The 23,118-nt window shown below is 43.2% G+C and overlaps 2 protein-coding genes across 5 annotated transcripts in view; one reads left to right on the top strand and one right to left on the bottom strand.

The window, feature by feature from the left end:
* CMC2 (C-X9-C motif containing 2) overlaps nucleotides 1–1,651 on the bottom strand; it is a 15,703-nt gene extending 14,052 nt beyond the window's left edge. The window contains exon 1 of one of the 4 annotated variants that reach the window (XM_089689807.1): nucleotides 1,494–1,651. The gene's annotated coding sequence lies outside the window, so the exon portion shown is untranslated. The remainder of the gene's footprint in view (nucleotides 1–1,493) is intronic. The other 3 variants (XM_089689810.1, XM_089689809.1, XM_089689808.1) reach the window with 3 other exon arrangements.
* Nucleotides 1,647–23,118, top strand: CENPN (centromere protein N). The gene is made up of 11 exons (XM_089689806.1): nucleotides 1,647–1,802; nucleotides 2,999–3,179; nucleotides 4,582–4,627; nucleotides 6,585–6,644; nucleotides 6,783–6,859; nucleotides 7,591–7,761; nucleotides 10,422–10,523; nucleotides 15,462–15,519; nucleotides 16,719–16,831; nucleotides 17,954–18,071; nucleotides 20,489–23,118. The coding sequence occupies exons 1-11, from the start codon at nucleotides 1,756–1,758 to the stop codon at nucleotides 20,605–20,607; spliced, it is 1,092 nt and encodes a 363-aa protein (XP_089545932.1). The 5' UTR covers nucleotides 1,647–1,755; the 3' UTR covers nucleotides 20,608–23,118.

Raw genomic sequence — 23,118 nt, 5'->3', positions numbered from 1 at the left:
GGTTATCTTTTAAAAAACACTTCTAAACGCAAACGCACATAATCGCGGCTAAACTGACGTTTTTTAACCTACATTTTCCAGCAGTCAGTTTCCATCGTTCATCGTTTCCAAACTCTCTGTGTACATGAGCCCTAGCAGTAATAGAAGGGAAATTTTCCAATGGGGACATTGGCTCTAGCGACAACCAGGGATTCCCTCACTTTGGAAGGATTTCCTCTCACTTCCTGTTTGGCTATGGGACAGGGAAGGGAAACCTCTACAACAGGACACAGATGGCAAGAAAAAAAAAAATAGATATGGGTTATAACCCTCCTTTACGCTAAACAAAACGTAAAAGCACATTTTGTCTATAGGTCAACATTAAACTGTAAAAAGCACAACAGATAAAATCAGAATAAGGTGGCTCCAAAACTATTCAATGTTTTAAAATAAATTATATATATATATATCTCCATCCATTTAACATTGTGAAAATTTGCAATAAATTACATCTAAAACTTTTTATATTGCCATTTTTTTCCTGTTGTGGGGATTTCCGTACCGAAAACACAACAGATGTAAGAAAAAGTAAAACGCTTGTAAGTGTAAGTCAATGGTGTCCAAACTGTGGTCAAAGGGCCGAATGTGGCCCTTTGCTAGCCTTTATCTGGCCCTTGGGGCACTATTCCTCTGACATCAACAGTGGGGCATAATTCCTGCCCTGACACCAACGATGGGGTATTATTCTTCACACTAATACCAGTGATGGAGCACTACTCCTCCTGTTTCTGACCACCAACCCCTAGGCCATGTTTATTCTTACTAATGCTGGGCCCAGGACATTTTCTACCCCCACTGGCCACAATCTGGCCCCCCCAAAAAAGTCTAAAGGACAGTAAATTGGCCCTTTGTTTGAAAAGTTTGGAGACCCCTGGTGTAAGTAAAATCTCAAATGATGAGATTCACCCTCACCATTTGTCCTGTTTACGATTATCAGTGAAAGTAAAAACAGTCCTACATTTTGGGTTGTGACCAGAACAGGAATAGAGGGGAAATCTTCCATTGGGGACACTAGTTCTGGTGACACCCTGGGATTCCATCACTTTAGGGGGGGGGATTTCCTCACTTCCTGTTTGGCTATGGGACAGGAAGTGGAGGTAAACCTCCCCAATAGGACACAGATGGAAAAAATAAAAGTTATAACTCCCTTACTGTATCCAAAATAATAAAAGTCTAGTTCTCTCCAGGTGACGAGAAAGATAAAAAAGGAAACTGATTGTATAAATATGAATGGAGGCCTGCTCTAGAAAGGAAGAAGCCCGCCATTGTAGAGCCAGAGGCCTCAGAATGAGCCCTAGAACAGTCCAATGCCCGTCCTCAGTCCTAGGGGTGACCTGTATGACCCGGGCCTGCACACTGAACATACAATGCACGGCCCTGGCTGGGTATGGCAGGCAGGACACGCTGCTACTTGTAATTCACCCGACTTCCACATCTACCCCAGCACCACCTACCTCACCGCCCGCACACAGCGCTCTCTCCGCCGGTTACTTTTGATATCGCATCAGGAAGTTCTGCCCTCACCGGCCGCAAGGTGTGCCAATCACAGTCCACTCCTCCAATGGGAGTTGCCGATGGGCGGGCCTGCTCGTCTCCATGCCGCCTGGAGACTGGACGCCGGGGAGCCGTGATGGGGCGCCTGGTGATGATGTCGTCGAGAGGCGACTCTGATGTGCGGCGTGATTGGCCAGTTTGAAAGGACAACTTGTTAGCGCCATGGCGGCGCCTCCTGGGAGTGCTTTGAGGAGCCGGCGGCGGCAGAGGTGAGAGGACCGGGGAATGAGGGCGGAGGAGACACCGGAGAGGGGGATTCACAGTCTCTGGAGCCTCCAAGACGAGCTGGTCTGCCTGAGCCGGGCGCTGCGCTCCGCGGAGGGTCTGCTGGGAGGGAATGTTCTCTGTAATTTGTGTATATATATAAAGTTAGTATTGATTGGCCGGGTAATCATGAATGTTCCATATAAACAGCTCAGCGGGGTCCTTATTGCTGAGAACACAGAGTGTGCCCGATGGCACCGTCATAGCATGGCTCCACACTGCACCGCTCTTATTCTGCATAGACAAGGCCGGAGCTGGGGCACTTTCTGCAAATAAGGGGCCTCAGGTGGGACCCCGACATCACCAAAGGGCCACATATCATTAAATATGTTTCCATAAGATGACCAGAGACTGCAGACGTATTACAAAGGATGATCAGAGACTGCAGACGTTTTACAGAAGATGATCAGAGACTGCGGACGCATTACAAAGGATGATCAGAGACTGCAGACGTTTTACAGATGATCAGAGACTGCGGACGCATTACAAAGGATGATCAGAGACTGCGGACGCATTACAAAGGATGATCAGAGACTGCGGACGCATTACAAAGGATGATCAGAGACTGGACGTATTACAGAGGATGATCAGAGACTGCGGACGCATTACAAAGCATGGTCAGAGACTGCGGACGCATTACAAAGCATGGTCGGAGACTACGGACTTATTACAAAGGATGATCGGAGACTGCGGACGTGTTACAGAGGATGATCGGAGACTGTGGACGCGTTACAAAGGATGATCGGAGGCTGCGGACGCGTTAGAAAGGATGACCGGAGGCCGCGGACGCGTTAGAAAGGATGACCGGAGGCCGCGGACGCGTTAGAAAGGATGACCGGAGGCCGCGGACGCATTAGAAAGGATGACCGGAGGCCGCGGACGCGTTAGAAAGGATGACCGGAGGCCGCGGACGCGTTAGAAAGGATGACCGGAGGCTGCGGACGCACTGCAAGGGGTGACCGGAGGCTGCGGACGCACTACGAAGGGTGGTCGCAGACTTTACTCCAGGAGATGGTCGCAGACTGCGCACTTTATTACAAGTGTTTTATTTAGCTGCTTTTTAAATGACCCGCTATGCATAATGTTACTTGCACACTGAATATTGCATGCGTTGAATGATATTTTTGTGTTCTACCCCCAGCACTCCCGCTGTAGACGAATGCGTTATAGAATTTATTAAGCGGACCATTCAGAAGATGTCCATGGCTGAGCTGATGACCCATTTAAGGACCTGGGGATTTTTAACAGATAAAGAGCTCCAGACGTTACCAGCAAAGAGCACGAGGGAAACTATAGCACTGGAAGTGGTTCATCTGTGTGAGGTATGCTGTCTGTCAATAACACTTTTACCTGCTGGCAGTAAATTAAATATGACCCCCAAATTAAATCTGCACTCCAATATAGAAGTGTTATCTTGGAATACCAATCACAGAACGAACAAGCTGCATGCACTTCTTTCCATCTGAAAATTCTATTCACCTTGCAGTCATGCTGACACTTTTCCTTCAGTATATTTTGAGTCACAGACCTGGAATTCTTACTGATTTTTTTCTGCATTTGTAACTCTGAAGTATAAAAGCCAGGCATCTATCATTCAGCAAGAGGCCAGCAGTGACCCCCCCCCTCATTTTTCTGCATCAAGGTGTACTTTGAAGTAGTATTAAACCCTCAGTGTGTTTGGCTAGGCACATTGAGCACAATAAAATAAACATTCCCAAATAAAGTGTTTGTTAAAATTCTCCACTCAACGCTGAGCACAGGAGGACTGGCAAGTTATCACTTTGTGTTTGATATTTCATTTTTTGGGATCCCGTCCCTTTGTTTACTTTCAGCTGTAGAATTTCCCGGCTGGCAGCTGAACGTGGACGGACATAAGTTATTGGTTGCTATGACGCTGATGGCTTCGGGCTTCATAGCAATCACTGTGTTCTCCCAACAGGTACGGCGCCCCCAACTGGGAGAACACAATGACTCCGCAGGAGGGATTCCTCCATTAACACTGACCATGTTAATGGGGTATCAAACTATTTTCTTTCCTGCAACCCGTGGTTGAAAGAAAATCGCTTAGTCTATAGCTGGCTTAAAGTGGAAGTAAAACTCACTCTTGTATCTTTTACTTACAGGTAAGCGTATATTAAAGCTTACCTACAGGTAAAATGAATATCTCCTAAATGTGCACCATTTAGGAGATAATCGCTCTGTGACAGGCGGCTGCGTTCCTTCACAGCACTGTGCCGTGGCCCGAGACTCCCATGCACATGCATGGCAGTGACATCACCGTGGCTAGGCCAGTCAGACAGCCAGATCTCGCGAACCTAGAAGGAAGATCCGGTGAAGATGGAATCTCAGCTGCAGTGACACTGTGCCTCTGGAGGGCTTCGTTTTAGGGTAAGTCCTTCATAATGTGCTAGTATGTGATGAATACTAGCACATTATGACATCAGCTTGCAGGGAATTTTTTTATTCTTTTTTAAAGTTGCGGTTTACTACCACTTTAATTGGTCACAATGCTAATGATGGATGTGGGATCTTTCCATCTCTATTTTACTGGTTAAGTGGCACTTTTTGCATCAGTTTTGTTTTGCTTTGGAGCTGTGGCTGCTCTTCTTCTGTTCTGTGTGGCAGGTAATTCCTCGACACAAACTGGTAATTAGAACACATCTGGAATTTTATATATGTATATTACATTTTTCTATACATTTATTTATTTTCTCCCCTCCCTAGGCAAAACAGGCTACACTGAATCACGCAGCAGACTTGGACTTCATCTGTAAGTCGTTTCTTCTTCTGTTTCTTGGTTGTTTATGAATTAGACTACCAAAATATGAACATAAGATCAGTTTCACACCATGAGGATCAAAGATAAACTTAACCACTTGCCTACCAGGCACTTATATCCCCTTCCTACCCAGGCCAGCTGTTGCACTTTGAATGACAATTGGGTGGTCATGGGGACGTGTGTTTGAGTGTGCTCCTGACGCAAAATAGCAATACATATATGTACCAGCATGAAATAAAGCTGACCCCATACTGCCACATATATATGGGTATAACCAGCAGAAAGGGGTTAATCTTGCACAGGCCATTTAGCCAGTGAACACAGCTCAGAAATTACCAGAGCTGCTGTTAGTAAAGGAAGAGCAGTGATTGACAGCAGCTTCCCATCTATCAATCCCAAGTATACTTGATAGCCTTCTCTCCTATCACACCCACAACTAGTCGAACTTGCTCTCCCTGCACTCTCCCACTGCTTTGTTTGCCTGCCAGAGCTCTCTAAATTACCTGGTACTTCTGGTATGGGGGAGCATATAACTTCTCTCAAGATGTAACATTGGGTGCCTGAGTTTGCATTGGCTATTGCCAATAGTTCTTAGTCCTGTGTAAACTCCAATTCCTGTCTGCATTTTTGTTGGTGGACCTTTGATGGCTCTATGGGTAACCAAATGTAAATGGACTTGCTTCCATTTACATCAGGCTACATCTGATCCGTTATGTTTACGTTTAAGTCCAGAGTAATGACACAGTCCTTTACTCTTTATTTTTATATTTCGAACTTGGACCGACTCGGAGGTAGGTGGATGTAAATGGATTCACTTCCCGTTTACATCCACTTTCCCATAGACTTGCATGGAGCTTCTGATCAGGTCCGCCTGCAAAACTGACAAGCAGACCTGATCAGAATGCCTGTGAGATGATACCTTAAAGCAGGGCTCCACCCAAAAGGGGAACATCTGCTTTAAGTACTTCTTCCCTGCCACATTTGGGTTGCAAGTTTTTTTGAGAGGGAGAAGCGGGTACCTAGTTTTGATAGGTACCTGCTCCCACTTCTTCTCAAATCGTGTAGGCATACCGAGCAGAAGTTCCTCTCTCCACCTCCCTCCCTGCAGTCTTCTGGGACATGTCACAGGTCCCAGAAGACTGCCGGACCATTCAGGAGGCGCAGCGTGACTCACACATGCGCACTGGGCACCTGACTGTGAAGCTGCAAGCTGTTATAGCCTGGTGTCCACAGCTGAGATGCCGATGCCAGGGAGAGAAGGGACGGCGCAGGTGAGCACATCGCTGGATCCTGGGACACAAGTGAGTGTGTGTTAATTAAAAGTCAGCAGCTACAGTTTTTGTACCTGCTGACTATTAATAAACACAAAACGACTGGAGCTCCTCTTTAACTCCTGCTGAGTGCCCCCAGATCAAGCAGGGTGCTATGAGGGCACCCATGCAGGCTCGCTCCTGAGCTGCTGCTCTGCGTGTCCATTCTCACAAAAAGCCACAGCTTGGCCCCACCCTTTCTCTCTCCTCATTGGCTCACTGACTTTGACAGCCAATGAGGAGGGAGACTACCCAGAGAGCTGAGGCTCTTGTGCACATCGCTGGATCGCGATGTGGCTCATGTATTAGGAGGGATGAAGGGGGGGGGGGGAACCAATGCAAACAGATGATTTTCTACCTTCATGCATGGAAAGAAACATTGCGCCTTTACAACCACTTTAAGATATTAGCTTTAGGCACTGGCGTGTGGGCAGACCACAGCAGGGAGAACCTGAGAGGTTATTTGTTTTTTATATCAGCACTTCTACTGTCAAGCTTTAAATAGAATTGAATTTACCTTTTTTAAAATGAAGTTTCTAGCAAGGAATATAGAAATGAACATGCTATCCAAATTATTGCAATCACAATTTTTTTTTTTTTTAATCCGTTATTTTAAACTTTGTTTCTATCTTCCACAGATAATCATTCTAATGCAAAAAAGAGAACCTGGGATGTTTATCAGATGTCTAAGCCAACTGGTAATTTATTGAAATGATAGGTTTCATTCTCCCTGAATTCCTATTTGTACTCTTTTAAAAAAAAAAGTAATGTTTAGTCCAAAGTTTGTGCTTTTTAAATATGGGCTTTGTATTGAAAAAATCTTATTATCTTGACAGATTCTGAAATGAATCACATCGATGTGTCGGAATTCAAAGCACGGTTCAAAAAAGCCATTCACTCAGTTATGAAAAATGTAAGATGCTTCTCTTAATGGTTTTTTATATTATTTTTCCTGTACAAGCCTTGCAGACATCCAAAAAGCCAGAGACTGCTGCTGGGATGTCTGTCGAATGAACGCGCTAGAAAACTTTTCTCGATCAGTGGCTGCAGCCTCTGATAACTTACCTAAACTTAAACCTGCATCCACCTCCATTCAAAGCCATATACTGACTATCCTGTAAAGGAAACATGCTTATACTTACCTAATCTAGGAGCGTTCCAATCCAGTCATGTGATCTCCCCAGTGACCAGCTTCAGCGGAGAGGAGAGAGCACCGTCAACAGCTGCAGAGTTTGGATGGTGACATCACTCATAGACTTACTAGAGGGCATCCATTGTCTGCTGTCCCTCCTCTACCCTGAAGCTGGTGCTTGTAGCTGATCACGTGGCTGGTCCTGGGTTTCCTTTAGGTTAGGTAAGTATACGCATTTTTACAGGATATTTAATATCGGGCTTAGAATTGAGGTGGAAGCAGGTTAAAACTTAGGTTTTGACTGAATTTCTACTTTAAATTAGTGTGGCATCCAAGCAACTAACCCTTTCAGAAGGAGGTTAGCAATGGCAGCCTCCAAGTTTCAATCATTTATTTGGTTAAGCCACCAAATTTCTTAAAACACATTTTCCCTTAAAAGACAAAAAAACATTAACCAGAAGTCACGTGCTTTCTTTTTTTTTTTCTATTTTTCATTCTATTTTACTTCTTAGGCAACCATCCACTTCAAAGATTTTGGAGATGCAACTTGGATCCGCTTAGCCTGGAGTCAAACTAGTATGAAGCCCAATCAGTACAGACCTACCTTTGTTGTGTACCACACCCAAACACCTTATGTCTTTGTTTCAAGTCTTTCAAGTACCTTCCGGCCTGTCTTATGTCAGGTACGTACTTTTGTTTCTTCATGAGAACTAGCCATGCTAATCTTGCACCAGCAAGTGAGCATTTATTTCTATGAACTTGTGTGTTAAAACACTGTGTATCTACAAGGTATCGTAATATGAGAGTCCAATTTCTCTGAATTGCAAGAAGCATCCATCAAAACCTTTAAAATGCATATGAACCCTAACAATGGACTTCTCTTATTCTGCTCTCTTTTGGTCTGTTAGATATGCAATTGAAAGTTTTATTATATCTGTTTGGGAAGAAAAAAATGTTAATCCTTCCAGAAATCCAGTGAGTTTGTAAGTTTCTGTGCACAACTCAAGCAGTGCTTTGTCCTGCTCACAGTGTTAACCATACAGAATACCCCCCATCCCTCCTCTTTTGTTATGAAGATAAGGGCCAAAAATACATACTATGGGGTTGATTTACTAAAACTGGAGAATACAAAATCTGTTGAAGCTTTGCATAGAAACCTTCGGCTTCCAGTTTTTTTAAATTTTTTTTTACCAAAGCTTAATGGACCAATGATGTTAGACGCTAATTGGCTACCATGCATTGATGCACCAGATTTTGCACTGTCCAATTTTAATAAATCAACCCCAATGTCTCTTCTTCATTAAATACTTCAACTTGCCTGCTAGCAAATCTGCTTGCTTGATAGAGGCCAATCAAGATGGGCAAAGATGCTGAACTGAAGAAAATGGGTGAAGATGCTGTGATGGAGCTTGAGGATGTCATATTACTGGAGTGGCAATAAGTATCTCTAAGATTAGCTTTGCTTTAATTTGCGATGCACTCTTCCACCAGGGTTAAGATGTTCGTGCTTGGTTTTAAGCCGTTTTACATACATGAACCCACATGTTGACTAGTAAATACGTTTATATGCACGGCGGGGAAGGGGGTCACAATTTCCCCAATGCCCAGAAGTACCCGCTATTTATTATACACTGGTAGTAATGTGTAAAGCAAAGATTTGTTTAAGGGTTAAGTCCATGTTACATGTTACATCCATATTTAAAAGAGAAGTATGGGGTTTGTTTGTTTTTTTTGTATGTACTCTCCAGCGCCTCAGGATATGCACAGCCTAAAGGGAAGCCAAGGGTACCAGGACAGCGACAACCAAAGGAAATGCTTCAGGGGTGCAGCCCTCCTCAGACGGGGAAATCAGCCACTGGATAGAGAGAAAACAGGTGGCGCACACACCTAGTGCATTATCCAAGGTTTATTGTAGGAGTGAAAGAATAATAAAAACATACTCACAGACGAAGCATGTATCTAAAAAGCATAGAAAAATGACAATGGCCACAACGGCAGGCAAGGTGTTCTCACTGTCAGTGCGGTAAAATGGCTGACACGTTTCGGGGACGAATCCCTTTCCTCAGAGCTGATGACCAACCTCTGATGCTGATGTGTGATGAATGGAAAGTAGGAGCCTTGCTGTTGATGCAGCCATTGTCATTTTTCTATGCTTTTTAGATACATGCTTCATCTGTGAGTATGTTTTTATTATTCTTTCACTCCTTACAATAAACCTTGGATAATGCACTAGGTGTGTGCGCCACCTGTTTTCTCTTTGGTTTTTTTTTTTTCCCCCAAATTATACTTACACAGCATTGGTCCCCTGCCGGCTCTAAGTGTGAGAACTTAGCGATCATATGACCACTGACTGCTGAGTTCTCACTGTCAGTCACTGCTGGGTCAGGCTCTCAGCGGATCCCTGAGAGGCTGAGCCAGGTGCCATTCGAGATCTTTCCCCAGCCTGGACCGGCTGAGTGGCTTCAGCCCGCTGTCAGCTGAAAACGGGTCACAAAAGTGCAGAACGAACTGCACTCCTGTGATCCAAAGAAGTACAGCCAAAAGAGCTTTGGTTGTACTTCTCCCTTTTAAGTGCAACGTGGTGCCAAGCAGACCCCCCTTCCAAAAAGGCTGCCACTCTGGCATCGTGCAGGGGTTCTTCATCCCCACAGCAGCTGCCGGATTTAAAACCGGTGCTCCTGTGCAGGGCTCTGCCAACTGTGACTGAATGAACTACAAATTCTGTATGCCACAGCAGCCGATGAATGTGTAGTTCTTAATGGAATGCAAATGCAGTGATCACCGCACTCATAGTCCACTAACATCCTCCAGTTCTCTAACAGAGCCCCTACCTTACTCTGGACAGGGAGCTGAAGGGAGGAGTCTGGCATTGCGCTCATTTGCGAAAAAATAAATAACTGCACATTGTTTTCTGCACGAATACATGTGTATTTTTAATTTTGGGGGATAGGCGTACATCTAATTTTGTATTCGGTGGTGCAGTAACTTAGCTACAAAGTCATCAGTGCAGAGAATTCTACTTTATGCCAAAAAAAGGATCAAAAACGTGGGTGCATGATTTAGATGGAAAAAAAAAAATTTAATCACTTCCCCATAATTTTGTTCTGGAATAGGCTGATTGCCATTGAAACCTTTACTGAACCGATGTGCTATTTATCTGCTTATTGTGGGAAAAACACCCTTCCACTTCCACTGTCATTTTTAGTGCATTGCAAGGTATAAAAGTGATTTGTCACTCTAAAAGTGCATGCAAAGGGTACTACTGCTTGTTGCATTTTTGTGTGATAAACCTTCAATTAACTTCTCTGTGATTACATTTTGAACATTTGCATGTCTTTCATAGGCAATATTAAGTGCTGCTAGATACAATCAGATTCAGGAGATGGACCTGAAAAGTCGATGCTTGGATTCCCTGAAGGACATAGTCTTTAAGAGATTTAATCAGGTGATTTCATCCTTTTTTGTCTGTTTGCAAATGTGAGATCACATACTCGAGGTATGATATATGGCCTGCTTTCAACACAATTTGAAAGTTGTAAGTTTGAGCTAAGAGCTGTTAAAGTGTATGTAAAGCCAACATATTCATTTAAGTTTTGGATAGAGTAGCAAAGGGCTAACACACTCCATTTATCTTTCACTGACTGTGTCCTGTTGCAGAGATTTAGCTTCCTATCAGGATGTAAGAGGAACCATATTCAAAGTGAGGGTAATTCCCCACTTAGGCAGTTGTCACCCCAGCATGTTCTCCCATTAGGAGAATTCCATTTATCTCTTGCTCTCTTGACAACTCTTACATTTTGGATTTGTCATCACTTTCTGTGGTAACAAATTGTCTTCAACTTGCTTTTTTTGGAAGATCTGCTGCTCCAGGCGTTCTCCAGTGTGGGTCACTTTGCCAGTGCCAACAAATAGGATGTTTGATCACTCATTGTTCTGACAGAACTGTTGACTGACTTTGATGAGCACCAGACCACAAACCACTTAGAGACCACATGACCAATGCATTAGCAATGGTTAAGTTCTTTACTGCCAGAGGAAGCGTGAAGCAAGTGAGTTCTTGTTTAGTACAATGCAAATAAACTCCTTTCCTCTATTGAATACTGTGATGACAACATGACCATGACCTCAACCTATCGGGATAGTCGCTCTTGTCCCCAGCCCACACACGCACACACACACTTGGGGAAGGCAGATATACCCGCTACACACACACTTGGTGAAGGCAGATATACCCGCTACACACACACTTGGTGAAGGCAGATATACCCGCTACACACACACTTGGTGAAGGCAGATATACCCGCTACACACACACACTTGGTGAAGGCAGATAAACCCGCTACACACACTTGGTGAAGGCAGATATACCCGCTACACACACACACTTGGTGAAGGCAGATATACCCGCTACACACACACACTTGGTGAAGGCAGATATACCCGCTACACACACACACTTGGTGACGGCAGATATACCCGCTACACACACACACTTGGTGAAGGCAGATATACCCGCTACACACACTTGGTGAAGGCAGATATACCCGCTACACACACTTGGTGAAGGCAGATATACCCGCTACACACACACACTTGGTGAAGGCAGATATACCCGCTACACACACACACTTGGTGAAGGCAGATATACCCGCCTAAGCTCCTCACATTTTTATCCTGGAGATTGGCTTTAAAAGTGTTTGCTCCAGACTTTGTGCATTTTTCTTATAGTGAACCTGTACTTTGTCCATTCCTGTTGTACTGTAAGGACATTTTAAAGCTAAACTTCAGACAGATATCCATATGCATTAAATGTTTTTTTCAAATACATTTCCTTACAAATAATATTTTATAAACAACCAGCATAAACCTGAGTCTTATCTTATATCTGACATATTAGTATCTCCTTCATAGTAGCACATAGACTGAAAGTGGGAGGGTCAGCAATAGCAGCCCGTCAGGCTCTGCCGCATACACATGTGCTGACAAGGAGCATACGGAGAGAGGGAGGGAGCACAGTGAGGAGAGTTGATAACTTGTGGTGTTCCTCCTTCATTGTCCAGGCTGCGTGCAGGAAAGTGATCCCATTATATTTCTTTTCGCGAACATAGAGCAATATGTTGCTCGCCTGGATGTGGTATCTGGCAGAGGATTTCATTAATCACAAATGTGGCTGGCCAGGATTACATATCCTTGACAGAAAAGACCATTCTCGTATGTGAATTTCAGTTGTGTAGTCGGTTGTCTAAAGTTCAGCTCAACGGATATTTACTTGCCATTTGGTCAGCCATCACTCAGGCACTGCATTGTGGGGAGGCAGGGGCAATGTCATGTTTTCCCCTACCCAGTAGCACTGAATAGTTCTCCAGACTCCATATCGGGGTAGCAATTGGATGGTAAGGAAATGTTCTTTCAGGGTTCCTGTGATAAAGGAAACCTGTTGTGCATTACAGGCAAAGCGCAGGCTCTCTTTAAAGAGGAGCTCCAGTCAAATTGGTGTCTATTAAAAGTCAGCAGCTACAAAAACTGCAGCTGCTGACTTTTATTATGCAGACACTTACCTGTCCCAGGATCCAGCAATGTGCTCACCCGAGCTGTTCTTCACATCACTGCCCTGTGTCTGATGCTGGCATTCCAACTGTGGGCACCTGGCTGTGACACCTTGTGACTTCACAGCCAGGTGCCCACTGCACTGCGCTTTGTGAATGGTCACACAGTCATCTGGGACCTGACACATGTCCAAGGAAGACTGCGGGGGGGGGGGGGGCCTACGTAATTGGAGCGAAAGTGGGAGCGGGGAACCTGATAAAGCCCTCTCCCCTTAAAAAAAAGTGCCATTAAGTAAAGAGGAGAGAGTAAGGAGGCCTTAAAACAGAACTTCTTCCCCTTTTGGGTGGAGCTCCACTTCAATTACTTTTAGTGTCAGAGCTGCTGTGTCATCGCTCACTTCTTTCTTAGACCTGTGTTTCTTTTTCAGGCCTGGTTCTAAACCTCTTCAGCAGGTGGGAAAAGTCATCAGGAAATCCTGAGTTTGTAGCTCTGTATCTTGAACAGCTGTAATAAGGTAAAGGCAATGAATGGCTTCTATTCCCACCTACTGCTAAACTTTAGAATCACTTCTGAAAGAAACTTTCTCTATCCAAATGTTTCTTTGCTCTTTATTGTAGCTTTGTTTTATAGACACACTGGTAGAAGTTTTAATCAATTTTAGGAGGCAGATTCAAACTCCTCAATGGTGTACCTTTGTCTGTGGTTCTGCTAAGTACTGGAAAGGGGAATAAACTTCTGAATCAAGATGCAAACACCTTTTTTGGACAGATTTGCCATACCTAGACAATCACACGACTGTTTGTTTTTTTCCAATCCCACCTGAACACCAACCAAATAAAAAAACAGAAGGTTAAAGTCATGTGTTTCCCATACGTGTGCGGCTTACTCATTTACACCATACCTGCAGACAAACTGATGGGAAAAACATGCAGATTTCACTTGCACAGACACGAGTTTATATCAATGTTCATGTGTGTTTCTGTGAGTTTTATACATGTTGCAGATTCCTGCGCAGAAAAAATCTGCACGTGATACCATTGTTGTGGTGTGAACAGGGCACATAGAGAACGATTGTTTTCCTGCAGAAAAACTCTCATCTCTGCACATGGTGTGAACAAGGCTTTCCTGGCAAGCCTAAAGCCCAACTGAACTTTTAGTTTCAAATCAGCATATATATCATCAGAGTACATTCCAGGTGCATGAAGACAATAGTGGGGTAAAGTCTTACAGCTCCTTTTCTCTAGAGAACATATGTGACATGAGCACAGAAGCCTTTCCTGTGCGAGCAGAGTCCAGGTTTGGGGTTTAACCGCTCGCCTACAGGGCACTTATACCCCCTTCCTGCCCAGGCAAATTTCCAGCTCTCAGTCACACTTTGAATGACAGTTGCGCGGTCATACAACACTACCCATATGAAATTTTTAGCATTTTTTTGTGACAGAGCTTTATTTTGGTGGTATTTAATCACCTCAGGGTTTTTTATTTTTTCTTAAACCAAAAACCACAGAAAACTTTGAAAAAAATTTTTTTTTCTTAGTTTTTGTTATAACATTTTGTAAATAAGTGATTTTTCTCCACTGATGTGCGCTAATGAGGCTGCAATGATGGGCACTGATAAGCTGCACTGATGGACACTGATAGGTGGCATTGATGAGGAGGCACTGGTAGGCGGCACTGATGGGCTAGACAGGCATCATTGATGGGCACTGAAAGGCAGCACTGATATATGGCACTGATAGGCGGCACTGACTGGCGGCACTGATTGGCGGCACTCATAGGTGGCACTGATGGGTGACACTGAAAGGCAGCTCTGATGGGCACTGATATGTCGCATTGATGTGTACTGGTAGGCACTGATGGGCACTGGCATGTGGAACTTTTCAGCACTGACAGCTGGCACTGATGGACACTGACAGGTGGCACTCCTGGGGCCACACTGATCATCAGTGCCCTGATTATCAGTGTACATGTCCCCTCCGCGGAATGCCGATTACCGGCTCTCCTCTCCTCTGTCAGCGTGACAGCTTGAGAGGAGAGAAATGCCGATAACCAGCATTTCCCTGTTTACATGTGATAAGCTGTGATTGGACACAGCTGATCACATGACCGAGCCGACATCTTCGGCTCTTTTCATGGATTGGTGATCCACTGTGTCCGAGGGACACAGCGCACCGCCGATCACCACGCTGCACGCTCCCTGAGCCGCGCATGCGCGGTGAGAATGGGAGGACGTTATATGATGTCCTCCCAGAACGAGAGACCCACCTTGCGCCCGTCATTGGACAATATGGCGGGCAGGAGGTGGTTAAAGTCTTAAAAATCCTTGCTCCCCCACAACAATAGTTAAATGCTTGTTTATGTCTAGGGTACCTGGAAAAAGCACGTTTTCTTATGATTCCCCCACCTCTGCAGGCTCCCTCCAGGCTGTAAGACCGGCATCCGCAGCCTCTTCTCAGCGCTCCACAAGTCATATATCCTCGGACGTCATAGGTGCAGTGCATGGCCCATAGCCTTCATTTAGAGATGGAGGTGCACAGGGAAACTCCATAAGCCCGAGCAAAGGGAGAGTAGATCTGTGTTGGCTGCTGGGGATTCAAGTAAGTAAAACTGCTTTTTCCAGCACTCTTAGACATAAACGAGCATTTAATCCCTGCAGTGCTAGGGCAACCCCATTGCAAGGGAGAGAGTATTTTTGTTGTACCTGGAAATAGACTTTTCAACAGTGGCAGTGTCTAGATTCCATTGCTTTAAGCTAAACAACTAATGGTACAATGGCCATGGTACTTTCAGAGAATTCTGGGGTGTATGTTTCTCACTGTTTATTTATTCTAAACAGAATTTACAAGCATATCATCCAAGACCGCTTCAAAAGAGAAACTATGCGCCAGCCATAGGTAAGCCATGGTAAATTTTGGAATGCACTTTCTTTCTTTCTTTCCTTCCTTCTTTGTTTCTTTCTTTCCTTCCTTCTTTCTTTCTTTCTTTCCTTCTTTCTTTCTTTCTTTCCTTCTTTCCTTCCTTCTTTCTTTCTTTCCTTCTTTCTTTCTTTCCTTCTTTCTTTCTTTCCTTCTTTCCTTCTTTCTTTCCTTCTTTCTTTCCTTCTTTCTTTCTTTTTTTCCTTCTTTCTTTTTTTCCTTCTTTCCTTCTTTCCTTCCTTCTTTCTTTCCTTCCTTCTTTCCTTCCTTCTTTCTTTCCTTCTTTCTTTCCTTCTTTCTTTCCTTCCTTCTTTCCTTCCTTCTTTCTTTCCTTCCTTCTTTCCTTCCTTCTTTCCTTCCTTCTTTCCTTCCTTCTTTCCTTCCTTCTTTCCTTCCTTCTTTCCTTCCTTCTTTCCTTCCTTCTTTCCTTCCTTCTTTCCTTCCTTCTTTCCTTCCTTCTTTCCTTCCTTCTTTCCTTCCTTCTTTCCTTCCTTCTTTCCTTCCTTCCTTCCTTCTTTCCTTCCTTCTTTCCTTCCTTCTTTCTTTCCTTCCTTCTTTCCTTCCTTCCTTCCTTCTTTCCTTCCTTCTTTCCTTCCTTCCTTCTTTCCTTCCTTCCTTCTTTCCTTCCTTCTTTCCTTCCTTCTTTCTTTCCTTCCTTCTTTCTTTCCTTCCTTCTTTCCTTCCTTCTTTCCTTCCTTCTTTCTCTTTCTTTCCTTCTTTGTTTCCTTCTTTCTTTCTCTTTCTTTCTTTCTTTCTTTCTTTTTTTTAAGATTTCTTTTTACATATGATACTGTGTTTTGCTAAACCCAGATAGTAGTGTACATGCCAGTACATTCTTTGTGTGCATGCCTAAAATGTCTCCGCTTGTCTGGAGGATCCAAGTAAACCTGCTCAACATTTATTCAGAACTTCTGTGTACTGTGTGGCATCTTCTTCATAAGATTCAGTGCTATCCTAGATAGAACAGAACGTACCTCAAAAAGGACGTAGATTAAAAATGTCAAGTCGAGATTACACAGTACTAGTGGATACTTCCTACATGTAGACAACGTCTCTTTTCTATTGTAATTTCTATAACTTAAAAGAATTTTAACAAATAGCTTCTACTTTCTTGAGTTACAAAAATAGTGTGAACAAAGCCTTACTTCTTTAACAAACTTTTTTTACATCCTTTCTAGTGGATCCAAGAGTAACTTATGAAAACCTTAAGGAAAAAGAGAGGATTCATCATCTGACTCGTGAAACATTTGGAGATGGGCCCCTTCCAAAATTGGAACATGCGTCCTATAGGGTATGAAAATACAAATTCTGTGGGGAACTTTTATCAATTATGTCGCACAGCAAGGCAATGCTAAACAGGAACAGTAAGACAGATTGTGTAACAGATTTACTATGAAGTTACAGCTTGATTCATACATTTCTCTCTAAGCTGCTTTTGAAGTAACACTGGAACAGAAAGAAACCTGAACCCGTGAAAGTGAAAATGTCTCTCATCTGCAGTGATAAATTTATCTCAGACCTTTGTAAAACTGTTGCAGTTGGCTGCCAGGGTTAAAGTCACAAATAGACAAACACTGTTACATAGACTTTGCTTAAAGGTAAAATGTAGGAGTCGAAAAACACCCCAAACATCCATACTTCCCTTCCTACTGTCCCCTTCGGCTTTAAGCCTGAGAACTGAGTGATCATATGACTGCTGATCACTCAGTTCTCAGTTTGCTCAGTCACCACTCTCTCTGCTTTTCCCCTCAAGCGCTCACTGGAGCACCAGGCTGGAAAGGGGGTGGGAGCGGCTGGCTCAGGCTCTCAGTGGGAAACTGAGAGGCTGAGCCGGCTGCCTGTCTGGCATCTGAGCGGATCCTCACATTGTCCGGATTCTTCTAGAGCAGCTTTTTTTTTTTTTTTTTTAAATGTGATGGCACACAATATCTAACGCTTGTCTCCTTTTTCGTTCATTTGTTCCCTGGAACAGTATGACTTGAGGGCTGCTGTAAAACAATAAGACCTTGCTGTTTATATTCCTGTTTGATTTTAGGCCTTTGAAACTTGTACAAACAGATAAAGTAGTTAAAACATGAAACAAACAGAGTTCTGTTGACATTAGTACATTATCGTCTACAAAGTGCCCATATAAGTGGCCCATGTCACAAGCGTATTCCCTACTATTCTAACTAGCGGTATGGTATTGAGTATCTGTCTCCTTACAGGAACAAGATATAGTACTTTGAAGTGTGAATATTGTTTTAATAATTGGTTACCTATATATTTAATCAGTGCTGACGTTTGGGTGGTGAGTGTCCCATACTCTGCCCTGTTGATTGGGAAAGAACCAGTATACTCTGTCTAAGTACTATGGAACCATTTATTTGTTCTGATGTATATGGTTTCTCTCCTATTACTATCCCTGTAACAGCTGGAAACAACGTTCAAAGGGGAACCCGGCATTGCTGAAAAGATTGAACCCTTACGATGTGTTATCAAGTTCTCCAGCCCCAACCTCCTTGAGTCAATCAGGTCACTGGCACCATCAGGTAAGTGTGCCACCATTTTTTAAAGTGCTGTATACTGAAACAAAGCCCCCTTTTTCTGACCTATCTTGCTTACTTAACCTTGAGCCTTTAGAACCAGCAAAGTTCACTAGCCTCAGCTCTCCGGGGACTCTCCCTCCTCATTGGCAGAGACAGCAGCGGGTGCCATTGGCTCCTGCTGCTATCAGTCACAGCCAATGAGGAGAGAAAGGGGCAGGGCCGAGCCCACTACTTTGTTTGTGAATGGACACGCAGAGCAGTGTCTTGGGAGCGAGCCTGATTAGGTGCCCCTATAGCAAGCTGCTTGCTGTGGGGGCACTTGGCAGGAGGGAGGGCCAGGATCGCCGATAGGGGACCCAAGAAGAGGAGAATCAGGGCTGCTCTGTGCAAAACCACTACACAGAGCAGGAAAGTATGACACATTTGCTATTTTAAAAAGGAAAAAAAATTTGCCAATTGGCTGAGGTTGTGACATCATCAGCCCACCTCTCTGACTCAGCCAATCCGAGCAGGCTTTGTATTCATTAGTAGAATACATCACTCGCCGTGATTGGCCCAGTGTATACTGTATGTAGCCGCAGCTATTGTACATACACGCATCCAGCGGGCTGATTACAGTAGGGATGTACCGTACGTTTTGAAACCGCTTGGCTCAGTATACTGTATATACCGCACATCCAGCTGGCTGACAGATTAATCTGTCATAGGGACATTTGTTTTGAGCCAGCTTGGCTCAGCACGGTATACTGTATGTACAGTATTACCACACATCCAGCCTGCTTGACCCAAACAAACTCAAGGTTCACATTTTATACCCCGCATATAAGACGACCCCCAATTTTTGGGGTATATTTTTAAGTATAAAAAGTAGTCTTATACGCCAGAAAATACTGTATTTGATAATAAATGGCTTCATTTGATCATCATCCTGCAATAAAAGAGCATTTTTTGGCATGATCAGTCATATTTTCAATATCAATGCTACAATTTCTGCCAGGGTATGCAAACTTTTGAACACAACTGTATAACCAGACAATGAAGAATTAGTTATATGATTTTTGCTTGAAGGTGCTTCTGTGATAAATATGTGGGCAGAGCCAGCCAATCAGCAGCTCTGTCTGAACTATGTCCCCCCTCCCTTCATCAGAGGTTCTTTGCCTTTTGGTATTTGGTCAAATGAATAGTACCAGAAGAAACCTGTAGGACTAGTGACCTCAATCAGACAAAAACAAAAGTAATCCTCCCCATATCCTCAATTACGGTGCAATGATTTTAGCGAGGTTCATTGCAGATTCTTTTCCTTCTATTATCATACATGACAGGCCATTCCACTGACATCCTGAAGGGGACTTCTAAATGGGGAGGTTTACCTGCTATAATCATGCAATCAGTTTACTCTCCAGACATATAGTACCTCACAGAGACAACAAGTATCTCACCAAGAAGGCTTACTACCACAAACTTAGAGGCAGTGGCTGGAATTTTACTTCGAGGCTTCTAGAAAAAGTGATTAAACGTACAAGCACGACAGGAGATTTTTGGGGTGTTTCTTTTCAAAGTCTTGCCACTTTTAGAGAGTCATAGCAGGTTGCAGATTAAAGTGGAAGCTATTTTTTTTAATAATGAAAAATACAAAATTAATAACATAGCAATGTTATTCATAAGTTATCCAGTGCTTTTCTTTAAATCTGAATCCTCTTTTCATTCATTGAATTAAAAGCAATCTGTCGGTATAGAAGCTGCCCATTGTGCATGTTCTCTAGTAAGTCTGTACCTCCCAATTGGCGAGGATAGGGTTAACCCTGGAGCATACACTTTAAAAGGGAATTGATCAAAGAAACATAGTAGTTTCCACTTTTTGCTTTTCAAAGTAGAAATCCCCTTTCTGTCTTGTATATTTAATTTGAGTGGAAATATCTTCATAGTGACAGGAAATCCCACCTTCTGACAGTTGTCACCAGAACAGGTGTCCCCATTGAAAGATATTCCCATAACTAGGGATGCACCGATACCCTTTTTTTTTGATCGAGTACCGATACTTTTGGTCAAGTACTCACCAATACTTTGCGGTGCAATAAAAAATGTATGGGCGCAAATTGCACCACAAAGAATGGCATGTGATTTGAACAGGAATGTGGTACGATTCCTGTCCAAATCGCATGCAGTTTCCCCCACTGCTCCTGTGTAAACCCATGCTTGTCATAGGCTGAGTTCACACAGGAGCGGAGAAGGAAACCTCCCTGTGGCTGGGGATTCTGATATCAGTTTCATGTATCAAGCATTTTGACAAGTACGAGTACTCCTGCAAATTCTCGGTATTGGCACCGATACTGGTATCTGTGCATCCCTACCCATGACCTCTGTTCCTGTTCTAATTTAAAAAGTGCATATTGACTAATATTGTTGTTTTCCCCCAACAGGTGTTGCAGAAGCTCCTATCTCAAACCTATTGACCTGTATACCCCACAAAGCCAGAAATATGTTTAAAATCTCAGATAAGAAACCAGTACAGCCCACCAGCAGCCAGGCCACAAACTAGTGACTTCATTGGATGGAAACCAAGGATATGACTTTGAGACAACCAGGTTGGATTGGTCCTATTTGAATATTAGGGAAGCAAGAAAGATGCTAATAAAGCAGCTGGCTCACTTGCACCCCTTACAGGGCCAGATCAGAAAGCAGGATTGTCCAACATAGGCATTTATTTGTTTTTGCAGTTGAGTAGGAGGACCAAAATCATTCACAGTCTTCTGAAAAAGTGGAACCACAATCCCTGGGCTACAGCAATAAGCCACAAGTAAGCCATTTTCCAAGGGCTTGTGTTGAGATTTGAGGAGCAGGTGATCAATGATAAGGCAACCAGTAAGATCTCAGCTTTCTTTTCACTAGTCAGAGCAGTGCTCTGTTTTGCTATAAAATGAAATCTTTTGTATGAGACATCAAACAGGAGAGCACTGGACTGCACAGATCACTAGGTTTACAAATGTGAAACCGTAAAAATTGCATTTATATTTGAAATACTTGCTTATGGAGCACTATTTCCTTCAATGGGAATCCTTAGCAGGGAGATCCACTCAACTTACTGGCTTTAAGCCAATGGTTTTCATTGAAGGCAGTGGTGATCCATATAGGCTTGCCTGTTCTTGTAAGCCTTTTATTAGAAATAATAAATGTAAGTGCACTTCAATGTTTTAATTGGAATGAAATTTGGCCTGTGCAGTGTAGGATTTTTCCTGGGTTGCAGTATTTTAGTGTGTACTTCAAGCTTTTGACAAGCTTCAAGCAGGTTTTTTTGAAGTGTTTAAAGTGTTACTAAACCCACAACAGTAAAATCAGTCTGTATACGCAGTAAAGCATGCTTGTTATACTCACTGTGGAACCTAAGGGGTTAATCCTCTGCATTGTGTAAAAAGGCTGTTTGATGCTGTCTTCTCTGATCCCCCTCTTGTTGAAATGACTACCTGATACAGACTGAATCCGTAGTCACATGCTCGGTTTGGTGTGCATTGCTTGAGAGGTTTAATTTTTTCGTCTTGGGAGAGTGCATGTGACCAGCACAGGGCCAATCAGCATGGTCTAGACAGAGGATCAAGGGTTTCACATCGTCCTAGAGCAGGAGTGGGCAACTGCGGCCCTGTTGAACTACATGTCCCATGAAGCACTGCAAGACTGCCAATTAAAAATCATCACTCCCAGAGGCATAAACATGGTGAGACTTGTAGTTCCACAACAGTTGGAGGGCCAGTTGCCCACCCCTGTACTAGAGCAGAAAGAAAGCTCCTCCTACAAGCTTTAACCAGTACTCTGCTGAAGTCACAAGACTGCTCTAACTGCTGGTGAGAAAAGGTATTTAGCAGTTTATATTTACTAAAATAATTGCATTTCCATGTTGTGTGTACTGTGGGAGAACATATATAGTGAATACAAGGTCCTGGGAGACCAGATATAGTGAATGCAGGGTCCTGAGAGACCAGATATAGTGAATGCGGGGTCCTGGGTTTAGTATCACTTGAAAGTATCCTTCAGTTCACGTTTTCAGGGTGAAACACAGATCCTAAGGGAGTGTTGTTTAAACAAGCTGCTAGGAGGTGTCCTCATTACTAGAAACTAGCTAGCAGCTTGTTAGAGAGACCATCAGCACTCCCAGTAGGATCTGTGTTTCTCCATGCTTGATCTGAAGTTTTCTTCAGATGTCTGAAGAACCTCAATGTCTTCAACAAAGCTACTCGAAGATTGCTGAAAGCTTTGCAAAAGCCAGCTGTACACACTGCTCTTATACAAGCTACAGCCCATGTGGACCAGGCCATAGAACTTCCGAATCCTTAACGAGGGATTTACCATGGTGATCTCATTCTTGCATGTTTTTTTTTTTTCTAAATATTTTGTATGCTGCATAAAATGATTTACTTAAAGCTTAGAATTATGTATATAGTGCAGTTTTTGCAGATTTTAACGTTTGGCATGAATGTCATGCAGTTGCAATAGTGTCAGTGCCATTTTATTGTAAAAATTGTGAGGTAAAATCAATTAAATTATTCATTATTTGTTTTTACTGCACACCTTTCTCTCCATATATTGTATTCATTTATATTCTAATTATTTAGAAATCTCATTGTTTTGGTGAATTGTGTTTATTGTACAGCGATGGAATAATATACAGACACATTGTTTTGGAGAACATTTTATTCTTTTTCGATACATATGTATCGGTGGGCTTCAAGTTATTTCACAGTTTAAAAATAACACTTTATTCACAGAAGTGGTGATGGAATGGTAAAATGTAGATGAATGATACCATTTGCTGGATTTGATATTAGAGGAAGGAAGGGTCACAGTGCTACTTTACAATTCCACACTACCCACGAGTCATCAAATATTAGTACTGTAGTCGCTTTCCTTGAGATGTTAAAGGGGAAGGGAAGAGGTGGCGTGTTTATACCTGAGGGGCAAATTCCATATCTCACAGTTTTCAACTGAACAGGTGATTCACGACAGATTTTCCCTTGACTACTGTTCCCTCTCAGCCTATAATAAAAGGAATCTTTGATAA

This window comes from Staurois parvus, unplaced genomic scaffold, assembly GCF_062004578.1.
Source record: "Staurois parvus isolate SC_StPar_1 unplaced genomic scaffold, SC_StPar_1.0 ptg000498l, whole genome shotgun sequence".
Classification (NCBI taxonomy): domain Eukaryota; kingdom Metazoa; phylum Chordata; class Amphibia; order Anura; family Ranidae; genus Staurois; species Staurois parvus.
Note: the sequence above shows the minus strand (reverse complement) of the source record. Positions and strands in the feature narration are given on the sequence as shown.

What these genes read in the sequence shown, in the direction of transcription:
- CENPN (XM_089689806.1), top strand. Translation starts at nt 1,756, where the DNA reads ATGGCGGCGCCTCCTGGGAGTGCTTTGAGGAGCCGGCGGCGGCAGAG. An exon ending in AGCAGACTTGGACTTCATCT is followed by an intron (nt 4,628 to 6,584) that starts GTAAGTCGTTTC and finishes TATCTTCCACAG; the next exon opens with ATAATCATTCTAATGCAAAA. An exon ending in TGGAACATGCGTCCTATAGG is followed by an intron (nt 16,832 to 17,953) that starts GTATGAAAATAC and finishes TCCCTGTAACAG; the next exon opens with CTGGAAACAACGTTCAAAGG.